Source organism: Schistocerca cancellata, chromosome 2, assembly GCF_023864275.1.
Source record: "Schistocerca cancellata isolate TAMUIC-IGC-003103 chromosome 2, iqSchCanc2.1, whole genome shotgun sequence".
In the NCBI taxonomy this organism is placed as follows: domain Eukaryota; kingdom Metazoa; phylum Arthropoda; class Insecta; order Orthoptera; family Acrididae; genus Schistocerca; species Schistocerca cancellata.
The window spans coordinates 550,647,294-550,670,859 of NC_064627.1; the positions used below are offsets into that span (position 1 = coordinate 550,647,294).

At 41.7% G+C, this 23,566-nt stretch overlaps 1 protein-coding gene across 1 annotated transcript in view; it reads left to right on the plus strand.

The window, feature by feature from the left end:
- Nucleotides 1-23,566, plus strand: part of LOC126146702 (uncharacterized) — a 62,097-nt gene that overhangs the window by 32,479 nt on the left and 6,052 nt on the right. The window contains exon 2 of the mRNA XM_049915639.1: nucleotides 3,313-4,170. Within this exon, the coding sequence (XP_049771596.1) occupies nucleotides 3,319-4,170 (852 nt within the window). The 5' untranslated portion in view covers nucleotides 3,313-3,318. The remainder of the gene's footprint in view (nucleotides 1-3,312; nucleotides 4,171-23,566) is intronic.

Genomic DNA, 23,566 nt, shown 5'->3' on the forward strand with positions numbered 1-23,566 from the left:
TGTGTGATTCGATTGCAGAGTTCCTAGATAACATAACGCAGCATGTCATTCTCAATGGAGAGAGTCTTCCAAAGTAAGAGTGATTTCAGGTGTGCCACAGGGGAGTGTCGTAGGACCATTGCTATTCACAATATACATAAATGACCTTGTGGATAACATCGTAAGTTCACTGAGGCTTTTTGCAGATGATGCTATAGTATATCGAGAGGTTGTAACAATGGAAAATTGTACTGAAATGCAGGAGGATCTGCAACGAATTGACGCATGGTGCAGGGAATAGCAACTGAGTCTCAATGTAGACAAGAGTAATATGCTGCGAATACACAGAAAGAAATACTCTTTATCATTTAGGTACAATATAGCAGGCCAGCAAATGGAAGCAGTTAACTCCATAAATTATCTGGGAGTAGGCATTAAGAGTGATTTAAAATGGAATGATCATATGAAGTTGATCGTCGGTAAAGCGGATGCCAGACTGACATTCATTGGAAGAATTCTAAGAAAATGCAATCCGAAAACAAAGGAAGTAGGTTACAGTACATTTGTTCGCCCACTGCTTGAATATTGCTCACCAGTGCGGGATCCATACCAGACAGTGTTAGATAGAGGAGATCCAACAGAGAGCAGCACGCTTCGTTACAGGATCATTTAGTAATCGCGAAAACGATACGAAGATGATAAAATAACTCCAGTGGAAGACTCAGTAGCTCAGTATGGGCTTTTGTTGAAGTTTCGAGAACATACCTTCGCTGAGGAGTCAAGCAGTATATATATCTCGCAAAGAATCCATGAGGATAAAATCAGAGAGATTAGAGCCCACACAGAGGCATACCAACTATCTTTCTTTCCACAAACAATACGAGACTGGAATAAAAGGGAGAACTGATAGAGGTACTCAAGGTACCCTCCGACACACGTGGCTTGCCGAGTCTTCATGTAGATGTAGATGTGTTATAGTTATCATCATGAAACTGCATAATTTTTTCATAAAGTTTTTCTGTGGTGACATAGTTATTGAATTGTGTTCTAACTGAATACTTGTCTATTCAGGTCTTCTAATAAATTCTTTCTCTAAGTATTGTTTGGTAACTGTATGATAACAATTTATAGGATCTTTTATGTTTACCTTTTTATGTCTACCTTTAAAATCAATATAACCATTACTTATTTTAAAAATGCTTCTTCATTCTTATTGAAATTGCTTAATTATATTTTCTATTTACAATTCTAAATCTTTCTATTTTTTGTAATCCTTTAGATTTGTTTTTCACCACTTTGTTTGCTTATTTTATTTCCAAAAATGTTCATTCATTAGATTCAAAATATCATCAAATTCATAACCATTTAGAATTTTAATACAAATAAACACAAATGATCACATATTACTTCATTAAAATTTTGTATCTTCTCATTTTTATAGGACAGATCATTTTTCTTCAAATAATTAACTATCTGTTGAGGTATATTTCCACCAAATGAGTCAAACAAAATTCTTTTTATAATTATTCCTATAGTAACATATCCATTGTGTACCAACATGATGAGATGTATTTAAATTAACGATTCCACTTGCAAAATTTTTAGTTTATTAGGGAACTCAACAGTCATAAATACACCATGAAAAAGTTCAGTTTTCAATTGCTTTACAAGGTTCTCTAAATTGAAGTTCTTAGTGCATTAGGATACTTGTCAATTACTTTTTGCAAAGTTTTTTAACCGTGTACCTTTCTTTTCCACTTCTAAATTACGAGCCTTTTGCTCTTCTAATTCCTTACCACATTTCATTTTATTCATAACAGCATTTGCAACTGCTGCAGCACCACCTGCTAGTGTACCAGTAGTAGTTAAATATGGTAATGCTGCCAACAGTAGTGGTAGAAAATCACCTTCGTGTATATTGAAACCAGATCCTTCTTCTTGTTTGGTTAGATATTCAATATTTTTTTTCACAACAGGAGTTGCTAATGTTATCAATAAATTTTCTTTTTTGTGCTTCAGTTAAAAACTGATCAATACTGTACAGTTGATCATTATTAGCTTTGATTTTAATTGCTGTTGCTTTAATTTTACCACTAGGAAGAAATTTTTTTTAACAGTGTCAAAACTATTCATTTATACAATCAAAAATTATAAACCTCATCCATTGTCATCAAGGTCAAGTCCCATTCCCAGTTTTCTTTTTCCATGCATTATTCCTCTATCTGCAGTAGCTGCAGCGTTTTCACCAACTGAAGCATCTGGAGCATGCATTCTTTCTTTTGCAGCTAATTGAAGCTCTTTATCTGCTTTGTGTCTTTTTTATAAGTCTTTATTATCTCTATAGGCTGTACCATTTTGTTTGCAAGCTTCATATAATCGATTAACTCCTTTATCTCCACATGCTAGTCTATCTTCTAGCTTAGAAAATGGACCACAGTAATAACATACTGGAAAATGCATCTCTGACGTTGGTAAATTATTTAAAGCCCAATTTACTAATCCTTTACCACATTTTCCATTTTCCCAAAATGTATGTTTGTCGTATTTCAAAATATGTTAATATGAAATATGACAAAAACATTTTTCAAAAATTGAATTAAATAATAACTATAACAGTATTATCAGTTATAATAATGTGTTTATAAAGCAATTGAAAGGTGAGACACTCGTAAATAATACAATGACTGAGAACTAAATTTAACTGAAAATCTTTAACTGCCCTTAAAATATATTCTACAATTAATTGAGATAACAAATGGATGCCCATTTGCTGTCCATCAATTATATGTAATTATTTTGTGCTTCATTTGAATTTTTTTTTAAATCGATGAGAAATGGCAATTGGGGTAGTATCTTGGACGTTTTATGTTTAGATAGTAAAAAAATCTTCAGGATTGTTATCCATTTTTATTGTCTGTCAATCACTAAAAACTTACGCAGTTTTTGTAAGTGTGTCTCATTCGAAAGGCCAATTTTTGTATTGAAAAATGATCTGACTGTTAAAATCGGTGATAAATGCTAAAAGAAATGCCTCATATTATATCTAAAAATGGGCAATATTGGGAAGTGCGCCAGTACCTACATTCTTATACTACTCCTGTTGTGAGGGATGTGCCAAGTTGACTGATGCGTTTGTTTCATAATAACTAAGGCGATGTCAGTTTTTTCCATTTTTTAATTTTTGGAACACCGTAAATACCTCATGAGTAGATTTCTGTGTACTGATTTTGAGTCTGCTATTGTAACTGATTTTGAGTCTGCTATTATAGTTTATTAACTTTCCAATAGGGGGTCTACCATTTCTAATATCGTGTTTCTGCATGTGCATATCAGGAAGAGATGGCCCACACTGGTGAGAAGACCACACTGCCAGAGTGGATCGACGAAAAGTTCGTGGCTTCGTCGTTGAGAAAGGCGGAGAGTGACGATGATCTGCACGTGGAATCAATGGACGTAGCCGGGGCGGACGCTAGCGGAGGCGGTTTCCACGGCGAGATACACCGTGTGGTGGCGAGGGTGCGAAACGGCAGCGGTCAGGCGAGGAAGCGGTCGATGATTGTGAAGAGTCTCAGTCGGTCAGGAGCTAGCATGGAGGCTGCGCACATAGGCGGCCTGTTTCTCAGGGAGACCCTCTTATACAAGGAGATGCTGCCCGCCGTAAGCTCTGCTCTGAAGGCCGTAGAAGGCAGCGACTGGCAGCCACTGGCTGCCAGTTGTTACCACAGCGGCTCTCTGCCCACAGAGTATCTCGTCCTGGAGGACTTGCAGGAATCGGACTTCAAGGTGGCCGAGAACGGGAAACTCCTGGATCGGGAACAGTGTTCGCTGGTTGTGAAGAGTCTGGCGCGCCTGCACGCTGCCTCTCTTTTGTTCGCAGGCCACGAGTCCCTCGCTGGTCCCACGTTCAAAACCCATCCATTGCACCTAGAGGGAGCTAAGGATTTCTTCCGGACCTACACGCACAAGGCTTTCGCAGCAGTGGCGGAAAATCTGGGAAAGCATACCGGTTATGAGAAATACGCAACCAAATACAGAGAGCTGAGTGCTGACATTTTCGACAGGGTGGAACATGCGGTGGCTTCTGTGACACCGGTGCTGGTGGTTCTGCTTCACGGCGACGCGTGGAAGAACAACCTCATGTTCAGATACAGCGGTGACCACGTGACAGACGTCAGAATCATCGATTTCCAAGTGAGTTTACAAAAACTAAAAAAAAATACTGGAATTTGCTGACTTTTCAATAGACTGAAATGGAAACGCGGTCACAAGCAAAAAACGCGTTAGGATAACATTTTATTTTTTGTTCTACATTATTTTATTTCAGTAAAATGCATAAGTGTGAAAAAATCAACTTAACCCTTTGTTGTCTGAACCATCAAAAACTCGTAAACTTCCCAGTGTTCTCCTGAGTAACTGCAGTAAACAGCAACAAAAATTACAGATATCTCTTTTCGGAATTTTAGTTTTATTTTCTTACCATTTTAGGAAGGTGGTACTTTTGAGTATCATCTGACCCCCCCCCCCCCCCCCCCCCCAGTGCAGTGGTCGTCAAACTTCTTGTTCAAGAGACAATACTGACGTTGTGAAGCGGCGCCTCGGCTGGCAAATCTACCAATCTTATTACACATTGATAATGTACTTAATTAGTATGTTATGGGCCTCCAACAGACTATCTCTCCTAAGAGTCGTCAGGCGCATAATCTCTGGTGTTTCGGCATATGTTTGCAATTTTGCGTTTACATTCGATAGAGCGATCACACATTGGTCAAGAAGAGCGATATTCGTTTTATCGATATGTGTTGACGGGGACAGTACAAAACAAAGAATAATCAGTATTCTAGCAGCGACTGAGGAGCGTTGGTGCACAACAGTAGCAGTCATCGCAGGCCAGGGCAGTGATGTGACTGCTGGGGTACTGGTTATTCTTTGTGTTTTACTGTCCCTGTTAACACCTTTCGATAAAACGAATATCGTACGTGACTAATCTGGGATCGCTCTGTCGCATGGGAACCCAAAATTTCGCATTCTGTCGAAGCTCGGCATCGCATGAAAGTTGTTATGAGCAGTGTTTCTTTCTGGTCGACTCCAGATGCACAGTGCGAAAAGGAAATTGCGAATATCCGCTGAAATACCAGAGAAAATGCGCCTGACGACTCCCAGAAGAGACACCCTGTATTATAACGGCGCGATAAGTCGCCAATGGTCTCAGGTGCGGGCCCGAAATTTGTGACACTGTGATTGCCTGGCGATACGCTGTTGTGTTGTCTGAGTGAGCAAATAATGGTTAATAACAACTATTGTACTTACATTTAAAAACCGTATGCAATATGAGACACGGTCACAAACGTTTACAAAATGTTTTGAATGTCACTTTTCTTCTACTCATTGCGTTGTATTACAACATTCATTGCTCAAAATAATGTGCACATTAACGAATGTATGTTACTTCCGTGTCCAACTCTACAGTACGCCGTTGCTTCTGATTGGTACGACTGTGCGCGCCTGTCAGTTGTCAGTACTGGAAGACAAACAGTGAAATATTCCCCCTCTCACATTCACTAAACCCGCAGTCGCCACGCTACTTACCCCTCGCCCCTTAAGGAAGCGGCCAGTTTACTTAGCTCACGCCAGAATTTACCAACGTCAATTAAAACTAAACCTGTCTTAAAATATTGTTGGTTCTGTAAGTACACTCCTGGAAATGGAAAAAAGAACACATTGACACCGGTGTGTCAGACCCACCATACTTGCTCCGGACACTGCGAGAGGGCTGTACAAGCAATGATCACACGCACGGCACAGCGGACACACCAGGAACCGCGGTGTTGGCCGTCGAATGGCGCTAGCTGCGCTGTATTTGTGCACCGCCGCCGTCAGTGTCAGCCAGTTTGCCGTGGCATACGGAGCTCCATCGCAGTCTTTAACACTGGTAGCATGCCGCGACAGCGTGGACGTGAACCGTATGTGCAGTTGACGGACTTTGAGCGAGGCCGTATAGTGGGCATGCGGGAGGCCGGGTGCACGTACCGCCGAATTGCTCAACACGTGGGGCGTGAGGACTCCACAGTACATCGATGTTGTCGCCAGTGGTTGGCGGAAGGTGCACGTGCCCGTCGACCTGGGACCGGACCGCAGCGACGCACGGATGCACGCCAAGACCGTAGGATCCTACGCAGTGCAGTAGGGGACCGCACCGCCACTTCCCAGCAAATTAGGGACACTGTTGCTCCTGGGGTATAGGCGAGGACCATTCGCAACCGTCTCCATGAAGCTGGGCTACGGTCCCGCACACCGTTAGGCCGTCTTCCGCTCACGCCCCAACATCGTGCAGCCCGCCTCCAGTGGTGTCGCGACAGGCGTGAATGGAGGGACGAGTGGAGACGTGTCGTCTTCAGCGATGAGAGTCGCTTCTGCCTTGGTGCCAATGATGGTCGTATGCGTGTTTGGCGCCGTGCAGGTGAGCGCCACAATCAGGACTGCATACGACCGAGGCACACAGGGCCAACACCCGGCATCATGGTGTGGGGAGCGATCTCCTACACTGGCCGTACACCACTGGTGATCGTCGAGGGGACACTGAATAGTGCACGGTACATCCAAACCGTCATCGAACCCATCGTTCTACCATTCCTAGACCGGCAAGGGAACTTGCTGTTCCAACAGGACAATGCACGTCCGCATGTATCCCGTGCCACCCAACGTGCTCTAGAAGGTGTAAGTCAACTACCCTGGCCAGCAAGATCTCCGGATCTGTCCCCCATTGAGCATGTTTGGGACTGGATGAAGCGTCGTCTCACGCGGTCTGCACGTCCAGCACGAACGCTGGTCGAACTGAGGCGCCAGGTGGAAATGGCATGGCAAGCCGTTCCACAGGACTACATCCAGCATCTCTACGATCGTCTCCATGGGAGAATAGCAGCCTGCATTGCTGCGAAAGGTGGATATACACTGTACTAGTGCCGACATTGTGCATGCTCTGTTGCCTGTGTCTATGTGCCTGTGGTTCTGTCAGTGTGATCATGTGATGTATCTGACCCCAGGAATGTGTCAATAAAGTTTCCCCTTTCTGGGACAATGAATTCACGGTGTTCTTATTTCAATTTCCAGGAGTGTATGTTTATTTTTTACGGAGTAGGAAAATTGTACCCTTAATGTTAGTTGACGGTTTTGGATTCAACTGTTAGTTACTAGATGCATGTTATAAATGAAATCGGCTGAGAACCGGGGGCCGCACGAGCACTTTTTTTTTTAATCTCATTTTATTCGCTTTTGTTCGTTGCATCTTCTCGGGTCGGACGTCGTAAGACATCCGTTTAAGTTCGTTAATGATCGATTAATTCAGTTTTTTTTTTTTTTTATTACATAGGGCACGCAGCCCTCTGACCGAACACGCTATGCTACCGTGCCGGCTGCACTTGACGCATGCAGCCCACTGTCCGCAGTTTGGTGACAACTGCACCAGTGGCTTTCCGAGCAAGAGTTCTTAGTACAGCACTTTTCCTAAGTAACGAATCCAGTCGTGCTAGAATGCACTAAGGCTTCGAATCAGTGAACATTAAAATAGTAACTGTACAGTTACATAATGGCGTTAAAGAAAAATATTTATATCTTCATTGCAGCTGAGAAATACGCCACAAAATATACTTTTTGAATTTGGTCCAGATTGAATTTTTCTTACAACATTCCTGTATTTACTGCAAAAGTGATAAAATTTCACCTTTTCTTTCCCAATTTTACATTCTTTAGGACTAATTACTTCTTTTTTGCATCTATTGCTTTCTGTCAAAACTGTCTTGCAGCTCTTGGACTGATATTCTTTTCATTCATTTGTCCCATCAGTTCCTGAGCAACATTTCTCCTAAACTCTGTAAGTGGAATCTTTCTATACAACCCGCAAAATAGGTCATGACGAGTTAGGAATGCTGTTTGGAGCTTATTCCCAACCGATAAGCAGATTTAAGTCTGTCAATGTGGTTCACAAATTCCATATTAAAACACTAGACCTTTACTACAAAGGACGTTTAATGTTGATTTTAATGGCATCCTTCTGCTTTCTGGAGTTTAAAATTACTTCTGTTCTATAATACTTGGAAGCCAGACACCCAATTTTATTGTCTCCAACAAAGTACCTCAATTCTAAAGGATGACATCTTATAATGAAAGTAACCTCTTTTCATCTCCTTAGAAGATGAAAGGTTTGGTGGGGAACTTTTCCAATTTATCCTCATTATGCCACAAAAGAGAATTGTCTCTATTTTTGCATTTTGCCCTCTAGGTAGGAAAAAGTATGTCAAAAAGTTATCGAAGTCCTGCCCCTTGTGTTTATTCCAATACTTCTACGAAAAAATAATCCTGACGCACAGATTTCAAATTCACTGCCCAAAGCTGTATTTCTCCCTTGATAAAAAATCAAAGGAAAGAATGTAGCTTATCAGGTCAACAGTACGCCACAGTTTGTAGCCACGTTGTACAGGCTTCATCGCTTTGTATTATTTCACCGGGTTTTTTTCTCTGAAGAAAATAATTGAGTTGTCTACGTCTCACCCACCTTCTGTCAGTTTTAGTCTCAGACATCGTTCTACTTTTGAAAGGATTTTCATGTAAGCAATCTCTTATGTCTTTTCTCATTTTTCTACAGTTTCACGTAAACTGATGTTGAACTTCACTGGTGCATATTCTGTCAAAAATCTTTCCAAACCGAAAGATTTTGAAACCTGCAGGATTGTTAGCATCATTTGCAAGCGTATCATTGTCTCTTTGACTAGCAAACGAGATGTAGAGGGCAGCGTAGTATTCTTAAACAACTGTTAGTTTAGGATGTGGGAAATATGTGTGTAAACAAAACAAAGAAGGATCGACATTGATGGTAATTAGAAGTACCAACAGGCAACAAACTGTCGATTCATAATGATGGTACGATGGTACACATTATTATGGTAGGCCAACTAGCTTTTATCGAATGCTGCACTACATGTCAGAGTCACGCAGATACAAGTCGCTATTTCTCAACTTAGTCACCAAGGCTCTGTAAACAACGGTCGTAACGTTCTACCAATCGCTCAACTCCCCGACGAAAGAAATCCGGTCGTTTTCCAGTTTCTCAAGGAGCCATTCGGGAACCACTATGTGAACGTCTTCATCGTTTGAAAGTCACTTGCCTCCCTCCTCCCTCCGCCCCCAGCTCCCTCTGGCCTCCACGACCTGCAGATGTTTTTGCAGCTTTCAGAAAGAGATGGAAATCGCATGTGGAAGATCTGGAATGCTCCGATCACACATGTCTATAAGATTTTGGCCAAATTATTTGAACCATTTCGCTACTGCTGCATGTGATACTGCATTTGATCCATATACTACCGGACTTTCACAGTTAATCTGTGTGTATTTTAGGCGTTTTGTCAAATTCATATTGTTCCGCGTACTTATCTTTCTGCCACGTTTCCAGTTGCCGCGCCGTTTCACTCTCACACCGTACTGCACCTGTTATCCGAACCGCAGCAGAATTGTCTCTGCAGGAATGCCTGAGCATATACTCTCTAGTGACAATGTGCCACTCTCGTTGTACAATGGCCTTAACGTCGCTGAGTACATCATCAAATAAGATACCACCTTGTCTGAACTTACAGAGGTATTCAACCACTATGATGGACCACCACTCGCTGCTTATTGTAAGTGTCATTGACACAGATGTTTCAGTCTCGATTCTGCTCTTTATTGCTGTTCTTTGTCGTAAGATTGACTCTAATTGTTCCACATAGCCTCATAAGACGGAGATAACCCTTTTTATTTTGGGTCTAGGCTACTTCATTCATGCAGTCAGTATTATACGTAATTTTTATGTATCATACAGATTTTAAGATTAATTATACTGTGCCCGCTATAAAATGCAAATGCAACTATCATATCTTTCCTTCAAGCACTTTTAGTGTGTGATTGTAACATACATAAATTTCTTAAGGCTTTTGACAGTGCTGATTAGCTAGCTTGAAAATAATTTTTCACTTGGTTCAGCAATTCACATTTATTGACGCGTTTAGGGATTAACCCATCATCAGAGAATCTTGGCATTCTTTCTACACATTACAATATCATGTGTGCGGTAACTGCTTCAGAGTACAATTGTATTTAAATTGATTACGTTTCACAAAAATTAATCCTTAGTAATGTCGGCATTGCATATAGATTCCAAAAACCAAAAAAAAGGATAGTTCACCAGTTTGCCTTTACATGTTGGCATTAGTTTGGTAGTAAATCTTAAAATATTATACATAATAAATAGCAGTGAAAATCATGCTTAAATTCTCATTTTACCTATCTTTTCTAATAGTTGGCTAGAACATATAAGAGATTTTTCTAATCGTCATTGCGATTAAGTAAGCAGTGACACTAACTTGCAAGTATCACAAATGGCGTTAAAGTCGAAGGGCTTGTAACAAGCTGCGAAACAATCAACTCCTTTTTAATAATTGTTATGATATGAACATATTTTTATTTCTTCTAACGATATGAGGTTGTATGTAATGTCACATGTCTGGAGTTTTCGCTTCTTTCTTGTCGCGGGCTGGAAAATCGGATCTTGCACACATTTGGAATTACCACCACGTACTCATTGCAGCACAGTTTCAGCATATCAGAACAATTTGCGCTGGTATCATTCCATGTGATTATATGATGTACAGAGCTCCTCTACAGTACATGTATTATTTTTTATTTTGACACTTTATGTGCTTGCTTTTTAACACGTCACCAACAGGGCAATGTCTCTAACGAGCGAAACCGGTAAAAAAATAACAATACGCATCTTGTGGCTGTGTTCTGTATATTTTATACAACGGCCACTGCGTTCCCAGGAGTCGATTTTTGTATTTACTGTTAAAAGCTGTGAACCTTTCGTGAAGTTGTTACTTCTTTCTATTGTTCACAATAACGCAGGAAATGCAGTATAATAGCACGTTTATCGATTTCGTAAGTGGGTATTTAATGTGCACAGTTTTCTTCTTCATTTTTGCTTAGATACTAGAATCTCACTTCACTCAGCACGATGACCTTCCTGCCATAATTTGCACACTATCGACTTAGCGTAGTCAAGTTACGTATTTCGCCTGTATTGCGTATAACATTTATTACTTTCAGTTTCTACTTCTAGATTACGTCATAACTCTCTTTTCATTCTTATCTTCAATTAATTTTATAACTTTACCAGCAAACCGTCGTGGTTGTTCATGAAAGAATTTTCCACCCCCAGTGATCTCCTACTACGACAGCAGAGTGGCTCTGCTGGTCTCAGTACAAAGACCACATTGTTCTCCTATGCTTTTTAGGGTGAAATTAATAACCTATTACTGTCATTTTACTTATGATTAATGGTCTATAAGTGTCATTATAATCAACATTAGTTATATGCGAGATGTCGACCTAATAGTGCACTTGTGTTCATGTTTGACTAGGAGTCCGAAATTGTCATAATAAAGATGATAATTTATGACCCAAAAATGACATCTCCCCTCCCCTACCAGTGCAGTGTGTTCCTATTGGCCCTTCCTACACCACCACGGCCCCTCCTCACTTAGTGTCTACAGGATTTATTTGGCATTCTTAATCTGTACCGCCGGCCGGTGTAGCCGAGCAGTTCTAGGCGCTTCAGTCTGGAACCGCCCGACCGCTACGGTCGCAGAATAGAATCCTGCCTCGGGCATTGATGTGTGTGATGTCCTTAGGTTAGTTAGGTTTAAGTAGTTCTAAGTCTAGGGGACTGATGACCTCAGACGTTAAGTCCCTTACTGCTTAGAGAAATTTGAACCATTTAGATATGAAGAATAATGATGTTGAATGTTAACAAAATTTGTTTTATTTAAAAAACTTTAAGAGTTTTCTCATAAAAGTTAGGAGGTATTACTTTTCAGCACATTCTTGTAAAAATGAGACACTCTGCACAGATATTTTACTTAAACGGAAAATTTTTGCAATACGAAAGCGTAACTACAAAAAGCAGCAAATATGACATGTCAGCATCGTAAACAACTAGCTAAACACGGAGCCTGTTTGGTTTGCTTACTGTACTACTACGAATCTGAGGAGTAGTAAAATCTGTCAACAGGGTTCCACACGTACGGAAATTCGATCTCAGATCACGGGCGAAATTTCTGTCTTTGCGTCAAGGATAAAATAGCACATTAAAGTAACTAAAAATCAAAATACTTAAATATCTCTTATATAGCACAAATACATGTGGCTCACTTATTGTCACTACTAATCTAACTTTAAGGTTAAGATACACTTCGAAAGTACTGAGTTAAGCTATCATATAGTGAAAACTACTGACTCTTTGATAAAATAAGATATTGAGCAGTAGTTTTAAAGTCTGAATGTAAAACAATTTCGTATCAATAAGAAACAAAAGATGACGAGATTTGAACTAGCCACTTTCAACTACTTTTCAAAGTCAGCCGAAAACGTATGACCCCCATGCCAGGACATTAACCTTGTCTTGCATTAGAAAAAATCTATATTTTTCCATGTATTGTGTTTAAAGTAATCTGTTGGGCTGTTTCTTTCTTTTTCCAATGGGGTAGACAGTATGGAAACAAATTTTATTGCAAGAATGGCTTCCTGTTTTATGCGTATTCATTTACACAACTAAAAGAACATTACTTTTTAAGTCAGAAAATTAGCTAAAGCCCATGTGTTTTTAATATTACTGTATCCCATTGCTAGGGCATTAACTTCGTCTTGCAGTAAAAATCGTTTGCCGTCTTCTGCTGATAATGCTTATACTGTCACACAGTGGTAATTATACGACACTTCTATATGAAATAGAGAATGGGGAAAAAGGGAAGGGATCGTCGGAAATTAGTGGCTTCCAGGGAATTTACCGCTTTTCATGAGCGTATGCCTTAAACGCTTTTTTTTTGTGTAAAAATAGAACGTGCCATATTATGCCGTCATCGGCTAGCTTCCTTCAGCTGTATTCAAGTTTCCTCAAGTAACTAAATTCTTCTTGTTTAAATTCAACTACAAACTTCAGTTTTGTCTTGGAACCAAAACATTCTTTTTGCTAGGATACTGGTGTGTTATTACTTAATTCGAGGTGACATGTTAGTAGAATTAAGATTATTTTCTGACTATACTTGAAATAAGGGAACTATACTTCTAGATAAACTCTGAACTTCTTCTGAAAAGTAACTGTTGGGTGTTTTCATTTTTAAACGTACTTATTTTTAAAATAAAAAGTGTATGAATGGGCTCAATTTTCCCTTTTTCCAATTGCTTCTGACGACTTTGTGCCGTGCTTGGTGCAATTGTAGTTTGAAATCAGTTACAGATTCACCTCCGTCGTTGATGACATAGTTTAGATAGGAAGATGCACTGAGGTGACAAAAGTCACAGGACAGCTCCTAACATCACAACGGACCTCGAATTGCCAAGCGTAATGCAGCAACTCGACGTGGCATGGACCCAGCAAGTCGCTGGAAGTCCCCTCTAGAGATATTGAGCCGTCCTGCCTCCATAGCCACCCATAATGGCGAAAATGTTGCCGATGCCGGATCTGATGCACGAACTCAAGTCTAGATTTTGTCCCATAAATGATATATGGGATTCATGCCGGGCGACCTGGGTGGCCAAACCATTCACTCGAGTTGTTCAGGATGCGCTTCATACCAGTCGCGAACAGTTGTGTTTTGGTGACATGGTGGATTGTCATCCGCAAAAATTTCATCGTTGTTTGGGGATATGAAGTCCATGAATGGCTGCAAATGGTCTCCAAATAAACGAACATAAGCATTTCCAGTCAATTATAGGTTCAATTAGAGCAGAGGACCTATTCCATGTAAACACAGCGCACACTATTGTGAAGCCACCAACAGCTTGCATAGGCCCTTCGTGGCAACTTGAGTCCATGGCTTCCTGGGACCTGCACGACACTCGAACGTAACCCATTAACACCAAATATCGCCCCACTGTCCTAATGCATACGTTCGTCGTACGCCGCACATTGACTTCTGCGGTTATTTTACGCAGTGCTACTTGTCTGTCAAGACTGACAGCTCCACGGAAAAGCCGCTGGTCTGCATCGTGAAGTGTGGGGCGTCAGCTTCTGCGTTGTCTGTGGCGAGAGGTAATGCCTGAAATTTGGTATTCTCGACACACTCTTGACAACGTGAGTCTCGGAATATTGAATTTCCTAACGCTTTGCGTAATGGAATGTCTCCAGCAACCATTCTGCGTTTAACGTCTGTTAATTCCCATCGTGCGGCCATTGTCATGTTGGAAATCATTTCGTATCAATCACCTCAGTAAAAATGACAGCTGCACCAATTCACTACCCTTTTATACCTTGTGTATGCGATCCTACCGCCATCTCTAGCGTTTCTCTATCCCGAGGCTTTTGTTACCTCGGTGCATAAGCCAAGTGACTGCTCTCGTTTTAGAAGCCGGGAACTTTTTAATATCTACGTACACTATCTTCCTGGCGTTAATTCCAGCCGTTGTTGTCCATAGTAGCATTGTACATTTAAATTTAATCCATTTCCACAGGCCTAGAACTCGTGAGCAGCCTACTTTTCGGTGCACCGCTGTGTCAGTCAAGCCACAATGTTCATAGTAAGTGTTTCTCGTGATCGTCAGGTAGTGTCACCATCATGCTATCGGAGAAAGATCGTTTAAGAACATGTAATCGGCCGAGCGCAGCGTTGAGCTTATAGTCGGATCCGAAAAGTTAGACCACATTGTCGTCCAGTTCAGATCTGTGTTTTATTTGGCTGGCTGGTGTGTGGGTTTCTTCCTTCTGTAGTTCTTCCATAACCTTTTTCATAGTGAACTTCTTTTTATTTGGGAGTTTTTCGAGAATGTCTGTTGTGATTTTAAGAATGTAAGTAATATATGTTGGTGCCCGTCGTTGAGTTTTACTTCTGGTAATTCCCCCACGCGGCCTTCAATAAATACTACTGATTTTGTGGTTGTTTCTAGAATTTTATAACATTTTTAACTAAGGAGGGCTGTGCATTTTATCTCACAATCTATTAAGCCTAATCCACATTCATTTGACGACATGTTAGCTGGACACTGGCTTCAAGGTATAGCATCCCTTTTCAGATGAACCATCGATGTACTTATTAATTTGAGCAATTTAGCTCTATGGGTATTATTTGAGCTATGTACCACATCTTCGAAAGAGCCAGTATATTGACGTATTGTATCCACTGAATAAGATTCAAGTTCTTACAGCGCTGTTCGCTAGTAAGGCGCCTCTTACTTCGTCCGCCATTGATTTCAAACTATCCTCAACTAATTAGTTCACGTTCTTCTTCAGTTTAACGGCGAACACATCCGTTTCGTCGCATTCTGTGAAGGGATGTGGGGTGACGGTTGCTCCTGCTGCTTCCTTTCTTTACGGGTCATCAGTCTGCTGACTGGTTTGATGCAGCCCGCCACGAATTCCTCTCCCGTGCTAACCTCTTCATCTCAGAGTAGCGCTTGCAACCTAGGTCCAGTATTATTTGCTGGATGTATTCCAGTCTCTGTCTTCCTCTACAATTTTTGCCTTCTACAGCTCCGTCTAATACTATGGAAGTCATTCCCTAAGCCTTAACAGATGTCTTATCATCCTGTCCCTTCTCCTTATCAATGTTTCCCACATATTTCTTTCCTCTCCGATTCTGCGCAGAACCTCCTCATTCCTTAACTTACCAGTCCACCTGATTTTCAAGATTCGTCTGTAGCACCACACCTTAAATGCTTCGATTCTCTTTTGTTCCGGTTTTCCCACAGTCCATGTTTCAGTACCATACAATGCAGTACCCCAGACGTACATTCTCAGAAATTTCTTCCTCAAATTAAGGCAGATAATTGATATTAGTAGACTTCTCTTGGCCAGGAATGTCCTTTTTGCCATTGCTATTCTGCTTTTGATGTCCTCCTTGCTCCGTCCGTCATTGATTTTTTTATTGCGTAGGCAGCAGAATTCCTTAAGGGGGGTAGGACGTCAAACGGGCCGACTTGGAGCAGGAGAGGCACCACAGGACATTTTAATTTCCACTGTCTATACTTTTACAAATAAATTCATAAAACTTTGAAAGCATGATCAGGAAGGATTCAAGATTCATACTCTTTGGAGTGGAAGCTCAAAAACGTAACAAAATACATTTCTTTACATGTGAAATTTCATCATTTTTTCACTTACTACTGGCTGCATTTGTTGCTATAGGTACACTTTTCTTCCTAAGTAAGAGAGATTCTTCGATGAATTTTGCACAGCATAGAAACTATAGTTACATGTGTATGAAACTCTACAGTTTATTTAATTTATGAAAAAATGAATGAACCGTTACATTTTAAACTCCATGTTTAGAAAAAACTCAAATTTTATAGTTAATTATCTCAATTTTTACCACAGTTTTTAATAGATTTGGAAAATTCTAGAGTTTCGCACACCTGTAAGTACTGCTTGTATGCTGTGCAAAATTCATCAAAGAATCTCTCTTACTTAGGAAGAAAAGTGTACCTATAGAAACAAATGCAGTCACTAGTCAGTGAAAAAATGATGAAATTTCACATGTAAAAAAAGAAAGGTATTTTGCTATGTTTTTGAACTTCCACTGCTATGAGTGTGAGTCCTCAATCCTTCTTGGTCATGCTGACAAAGTTTTATGAATTTATTTGTAAAAGTATAGACAGTAGAAATTAAAATGTCCTGTGGTGCCTCTCCTGCTCCAAGTCGGCCCCTTTGACGTCCTACCCCCCTTAACTTCATCTACTTCGTGACCATCGATCCTGATATTACGTTTCTCGCTGTTATCATTTCTACTACTCCTAATTACCTTCGTATTTCTTCAATTTACTCTCAGTCCATAATCTGTACTCATTAGACTGTTCATTCCATTCAGCAGAACATGTAATTCTTCTTCACTTTCACTCAGGACGGCAATGTCATCAGCGAATCGTATCATTGATATCTTTTCACCACGAATTTTAATTCCACTCCTGAACCTTTCTTTTATTTCCATCATTGCTTCCTCAATGTACAGGTTGAACAGTACATCTACATCTACATCCATACTCCGCAAGCCACCTGACGGTGTGTGGCGGAGGGTACCTTGAGTACCTCTATCGGTTCTCCCTTCTATTCCAGTCTCGTATTGTTCGTGGAAAGAAGGATTGTAGGTATGCCTCTGTGTGGGCTCTAATCTCTCTGATTTTATCCTCATGGTCTCTTCGCGAGATATACGTAGGAGGGAGCAATATACTGCTTGACTCTTCGGTGAAGGTATGTTCTCGAAACTTTGACAAAAGCCCGTACCGAGCTGCTGAGCGTCTCTCCTGCAGAGTCTTCCACTGGAATTTATCTATCATCTCCGTAACGCTTTCGCGATTACTAAATGATCCTGTAACGAAGCGCGCTGCTCTCCGTTGGATCTTATCTATATCTTCTATCAACCCTATCTGGTACGGATCCCACACTGCTGAGCATTATCAAGCAGTGGGCGAACAAGCGTACTGTAACCTACTTCCTTTGTTTTCGGATTGCATTTCCTTAGGATTCTTCCAATGAATCTCAGTCTGGCATCTGCTTTACTGACGATCAACATTATATGATCATTCCATTTTAAATCACTCCTAAGGCCTACTCCCAGATAATTTATGGTATTAACTGCTTCCAGTTGCTGACCTGCTATTTTGTAGCTAAATGATAAAGGATCTATCTTTCTGTGTATTCGCAGCACATTACACTTGTCTACATTGAGATTCAATTGCCATTCCCTGCACCATGCGTCAATTCGCTGCAGATCCTCCTGCATTTCAGTACAATTTTCCATTGTTACAACCTCTCGATACACCACAGCGTCATCTGCAAAAAGCCTCAGTGAACTTCCGATGTCATCCACCAGGTCATTTATGTATATTGTGAATAGCAACGGTCCTATGACACTCCCCTGCGGCACACCTGAAATCACTCTTACTTCGGAAGACTTCTCTCCATTGAGAATGACATGCTGCGTCCTGTTATCTAGGAACTCCTCAATCCAATCACACAATTGGTCTGATAGTCCATATGCTCTTACTTTGTTCATTAAACGACTGTGGGGAACTGTATTAACGCCTTGCGGAAGTCAAGAAACACGGCATCTACCTGTGAACCCGTGTCTATGGCCCTCTGAGTCTCGTGGACGAATAGCGCGAGCTGGGTGTCACATGACCGTCTTTTTCGAAACCCATGCTGATTCCTACAGAGTAGGTTTCTAGTCTCCAGAAAAGTCATTATACTCGAACACAATACGTGTTCCAAAATTCTACAACTGATCGACGTTAGAGATATAGGTCTATAGTTCTGCACATCTGTTCGACGTCCCTTCTTGAAAACGGGGATGACCTGTGCCCTTTTCCAATCCTTTGGAACGCTACGCTCTTCTAGAGACCTACGGTACACCGTTGCAAGAAGGGGGGCAAGTTCCTTCGCATACTCTGTGTAAAATCGAACTGGTATCTCATCAGGTCCAGCGGCCTTTCCTCTTTTGAGCGATTTTAATTGTTTCACTATCCCTATGTCGGCTATTTAGATATCTACCATTTTGTAATCTGTGCGACAATCTAGAGAAGGAACTACAGTGCAGTCTTCCTCTGTGAAACAACTTTGGAAAAAGACATTTAGTATTTCGGCCTTTAGTCTGTCATCCTCTGTTTCAGTACCATTTTGGTCACAGAGTGTCTGGACATTTTGTTTTGAGCCACCTACCGCATTGACATAAGACCAAAATTTCTTAGGATTTTCTGCTAAGTCAGTACATACAACTTTACTTTCGAATTCATTGAACGCCTCTCGCATAGCCCTCCTCACACTACATTTCGCTTCGCGTAATTTTTGTTTGTCTGCAAGGCTTTGGCTATGTTTATGTTTGCTGTGAAGTTCCCTTTGCTTCCGCAGCAGTTTTCTAACTCGGTTGTTGTACCACGGTGGCTCTTTTTCATCTCTTACGATCTTGCTTGGCACATACTCATCTAACGCATTATGTACGACGGTTTTAAACTTTGTCCACTGATCCTCAACACTATTTGTACTTGAGACAAAACTTTTGTGTTGAGCCGACAGGTACTCTGAAATCTGCTTTTTGTCACATTTTCTAAACAGAAAAATCTTCCTACCCTTTTTAATATTCCTATTTACGGCTGAAATCATCGATGCCGTGACCGCTTTATGATCGCTGATTCCCTGTTCTGCGTTAACTTTTTCAAATAGTTCGGGTCTGTTTGTCAGCAGAAGGTCTAATATGTTATCGCCACGAGTCGGTTCTCTGTTTAACTGCTCAAGGTAGTTTTCAGATAAAGCACTTAAAAAAATTTCACTGGATTCTTTGTCTCTGCCACCCGTTATGAACGTCTGAGTCTCCCAGTCTATATCCGGCAAATTAAAATCTCCACCCAGAACTATAACATGGTGGGGAAATCTACTCGAAATATTTTCCAAATTATCCTTCAGGTGCTCAGCCACAACAGCTGCTGAGCCAGGGGTCCTATAGAGACATCCAATTACCATGTCTGAGCCCCCTTCACTGTCCAGCCTGTCTCTGCGGTATACATTCCAATCTGAGTTTAGGATTTCATTACTGTTTACGTCTGGTTTCAGCCAACTTTCTGTCCCTAGTACTATATGGGCGTTGTGACCGTTTATTAATGAGAGCAGTTCTGGGACCTTTCTGTAGACGCTCCTGCAGTTTACTATTAGCACATTAATATTGTTATTCCCTGTTGCATTTTGCCTACTCCTACCTTGCAGCGTTTCAGGAGGCGTCTTGTCGGGCCTAGGGAGGGGATTCTCTAACCTAAAAAACCCCTATGTGCACTCCACACGTACTCCGCTACCCTTGTAGCCGCTTCCGGCGTGTAGTGCACGCCTGACCTATTCAGGGGGACCCTACATTTCTCCACCCGATAGCGAAGGTCGAGAAATTTGCACCCCAGATCTCCGCAGAATCGTCTGAGCCTCTGGTTTAAGCCTTCCACTCGGCTCCAAACCAGAGGACCGCGATCGGTCCTGGGAACGATACTACAAATAGTTAGCTCTGATTTCACCCCGCGAGCGAGGCTTTCCGCTTTCACCAATTCCGCCAACCGCCTGTACGAACTGAGGATGACCTCTGAACCCAGACGGCAGGAATCATTGGTGCCGACATGAGCAACAATTTGCAGTCGGGTGCACCCAGTGCTCTCTATCGCCGCCGGTAGGGCCTCCTCCACATCTCGGATGAGACCCCCGGCAAGCAGACAGAGTGAACACTGGCCTTCTTCCCCGACCTTCCCGCTATTTCCCTAAGGGGCTCCATCACCCGCATAACGTTGGAGCTCCCAATAACTAATAAACCCCTCCCCCCGTGTGCCTGCTCGGACCTTGCTGAAGGAGCAGCCACATGTCCACTCACAGGCAGAGCGGGCAATGCCACACGGCCAGCCTCCACATTGACCCTCCGGCTCGTGCGCCGCGAACGCCGCTGAACCCGCCACTCCCCTTGGGGAGAGGGTGGCCCATCCGCGTCCAGTACCCGCGAAGATGTCTCGACAGAAGGGACAGTGGGTGAAGCATGTAACACCTGGGGTGTACCTTGCGACGCACCAGACTCCCCACTGTCGCTACACTCCGAGGCAGCAGCCTGAAGACGGCTGACCGCGGCCATCAACACGGTCAGCTGTTCGCGAACAGTGGCCAGCTCCTCCTGCGTCCTTACACAGCAGTCACACATCCTATCCATCCTAAGGAATCAATTTATTGAAGAGAGTTAATCAACCTTTAACTAGACTGCTAATTCACTAAAGGCGGCTGTTTATTCACTAAACTGTGGTTGCTAGCCACTTCTTGTAGAAAACAATGAAAATAGCACTACCTGTCTCTGAACTGTATTGAAAACAAACACTAGCACTACTGGCACTATGGCTGACTAAAGGGACTCTCTCTGACTGTATTCAAAACAAACACGAAATCTATGGAACTATTATTAGCACCCGACAATTAAAGCTTCCTGAAAGCAAATACACTCGGAAGAAGAAGTGACAAGTAAGAAAAATACAGTTAATACTTAAATTAAGGTAGCTCGCTGCACAGCAGACGTGAAGCAGACGGCAGTTACGACGACACTGACTCTACTGGCACTATGGCTGACTAAAGGGACTCTCTCTGACTGTATTCAAAACAAACACGAAATCTATGGAACACTAACAGTAGGGGCGAAAGACTACATACTTGTCCTACACCCTTTTTAATACGAGCACTTTGTCCTTGGTGTCCACTCTTATTATTCCCTCATTACTCTTGTACATACCGTGTATGACTCGTCTCTCCCTATAGCTTACCCCTATTTTTCTCAGAATTTCGAGCATCTTGCACCATTTTACATTGTCGAACGCTGTTTCCAGGTCGACAGATCCCCACTCATAGCGGCTTTCAAAGTGATCTTTCCACCTACCAGCTCTCTCACTGCGTTTAACAGTGGAATTCCTGTTGCACTCTTAATGTTATTACCCTTGCTTTTGATGTCACCAAAGGTTGTTTTGACTTTGCTGTGTGCTGAGTCAATCATACCGACAATCATTTCTTTCTCGTTTTTTTCACATTTTTCATGCAGTCATTTTGTCTTAGCTTCCCTACACTTCCTATTTATTTCATTCCACAGCGACTTGTATTTCCGTATTCCTGAGTCTCCCAGAACATTTTTGTGCTTACTCCTTTCATCGATCAATTGAGTACGGTTTCTTCGCCGTTAACTTTTTTGTACATATGTTTTGTTTCCCAGCTTCTGTTATCGCCCTTTTTAGGGATGTCCGTTCCTCTTCAACTGTACTGCCTACTGAGGTATTCGTTATTGCTGTATCTATAGCCTTAGAGAACATCAGCAGTATCTCGTCTTTCCTTAGTACTTCTGTATCCCACTTCTTTGCATATTGATTCTGCCTGACTAATGTCTTAAACTTCAGCCTACTCTTTATTACTACTATATTGTGATCTGAGTCTATGTCTGCTCCTGGGTACGCCTTACAATCCGTATCTGATTTCGGAATATCTGTCTCCGTATCTGATTTCGGAATATCTGTCTGACTATGACGTAATCTAACTGAAATCTTCCCGTATCACTTGGCCTTATCCAAGTATACCTCCTCGTCTTGATTCCTGAACAGAGTATTCGCTATTACTAGCTGAAGTTTATTACAGAACTCAGTCTTTCTCCTCTCTTATTCCTTGTCCCAGCCCCATATTCTCCTGAAATCTTTCCTTCTACTCCTTTCCCTACAACTGCATTCCAGTCCCCTATGAATATTAGATTTTCATCTCTTTTTACATATTTTATTATCCTTTCAATAGCCTCACACAGTTTCTCTATCTCTTCTTCTTCAGTTGCGACGTCGGCATATATGCCTGAACTATCGTTGTTGGTGTTAGTCTGCTGTCGATTCTGAACTGTTCTTAGTAACACACTCTCTGCCCTACCTTCTTATGCACAACGAATCCTACTCCCGTTATATCATTTCCTTATAAGAATCTCTTATTTCTAATATCTTCCCGAAGTGTTGATGTTGCGTGATTACAATTGTTATCGTCGCAATAAGTCTTAGCAACGAACCTTCATGCACCAAAACTTATTGTAGCGTTTTGCTTGGTGATTGCACTGATCACTGGTTCCAAGGAAATTATAAATAATATCATGAATAACGAGCATGGTGTCCTGACTGAGTGCTAAGTTGAGAACTCTCCCCTGAAGTGGGTATTTATTTCTATTTTGGACACCACTGGATTTCGGTCTGGTATATGGGTGAGTCAAATGAAAAGCTTAAATATTTTTTTAAAATATTATTTACTCTGCAGAAGTGGTACAAAGCTGTATCACTTTTCAACATAATCTCCATCACGCTCAATGCAAGTCCTCCAGCGCTTACAAAGCGCATAAATTCCTTTAGAAAAAAATTCTTTTGGTAGTCCGCACAACCACTCACGCCCCGTGTGGCGTACCTCTTGATCAGAACGGAACTTCTTTCCTCCCATTGCGTCTTTGAGTGGTCCAGACATATGGAAATCACTTGGGGCAAGGTCTGGTGAGTATGGTGGATGAGGAAGACACTCAAAATGGAGGTCTGTGATTGTTGCAACTGTTGTACGGGCAATGTGGGGCCTTGCATTGTCATGTTGCAAAAGGACACCTGCTGACAGCAATCCACGTCGTTTTGATTTAATTGCAGGCCGCAGATGATTTTTTAGGAGATCTGTGCATGATGCTAGGAGATCTGTGCATGATGCACTCACTGGTGAGAGTGGTCCCTCTAGGCATTCAATGGTCCAAAATGACGCCTTTTGCGTCTCAAAAGAGAGTCAGCATAACTTTCCCTGCTGATGGTTCTGTTCGAAACTTTTTTGGTTTTGGTGATGAGGAATGGCGCCATTCCTTGCTCGCTCTCTTCGTTTCCGGTTTGTGGAAGTGAAGCCAGGTTTCGTCCCCAGTAACGATTCTTGCAAGGAAGCCATCACCTTGTCGTTCAAAGCGCCGAAGAAGTTCTTCACAAGCATCAACACGTCGTTCTCTCATTTCAGGAGTCAGCTGCCGTGGCACCCATCTTG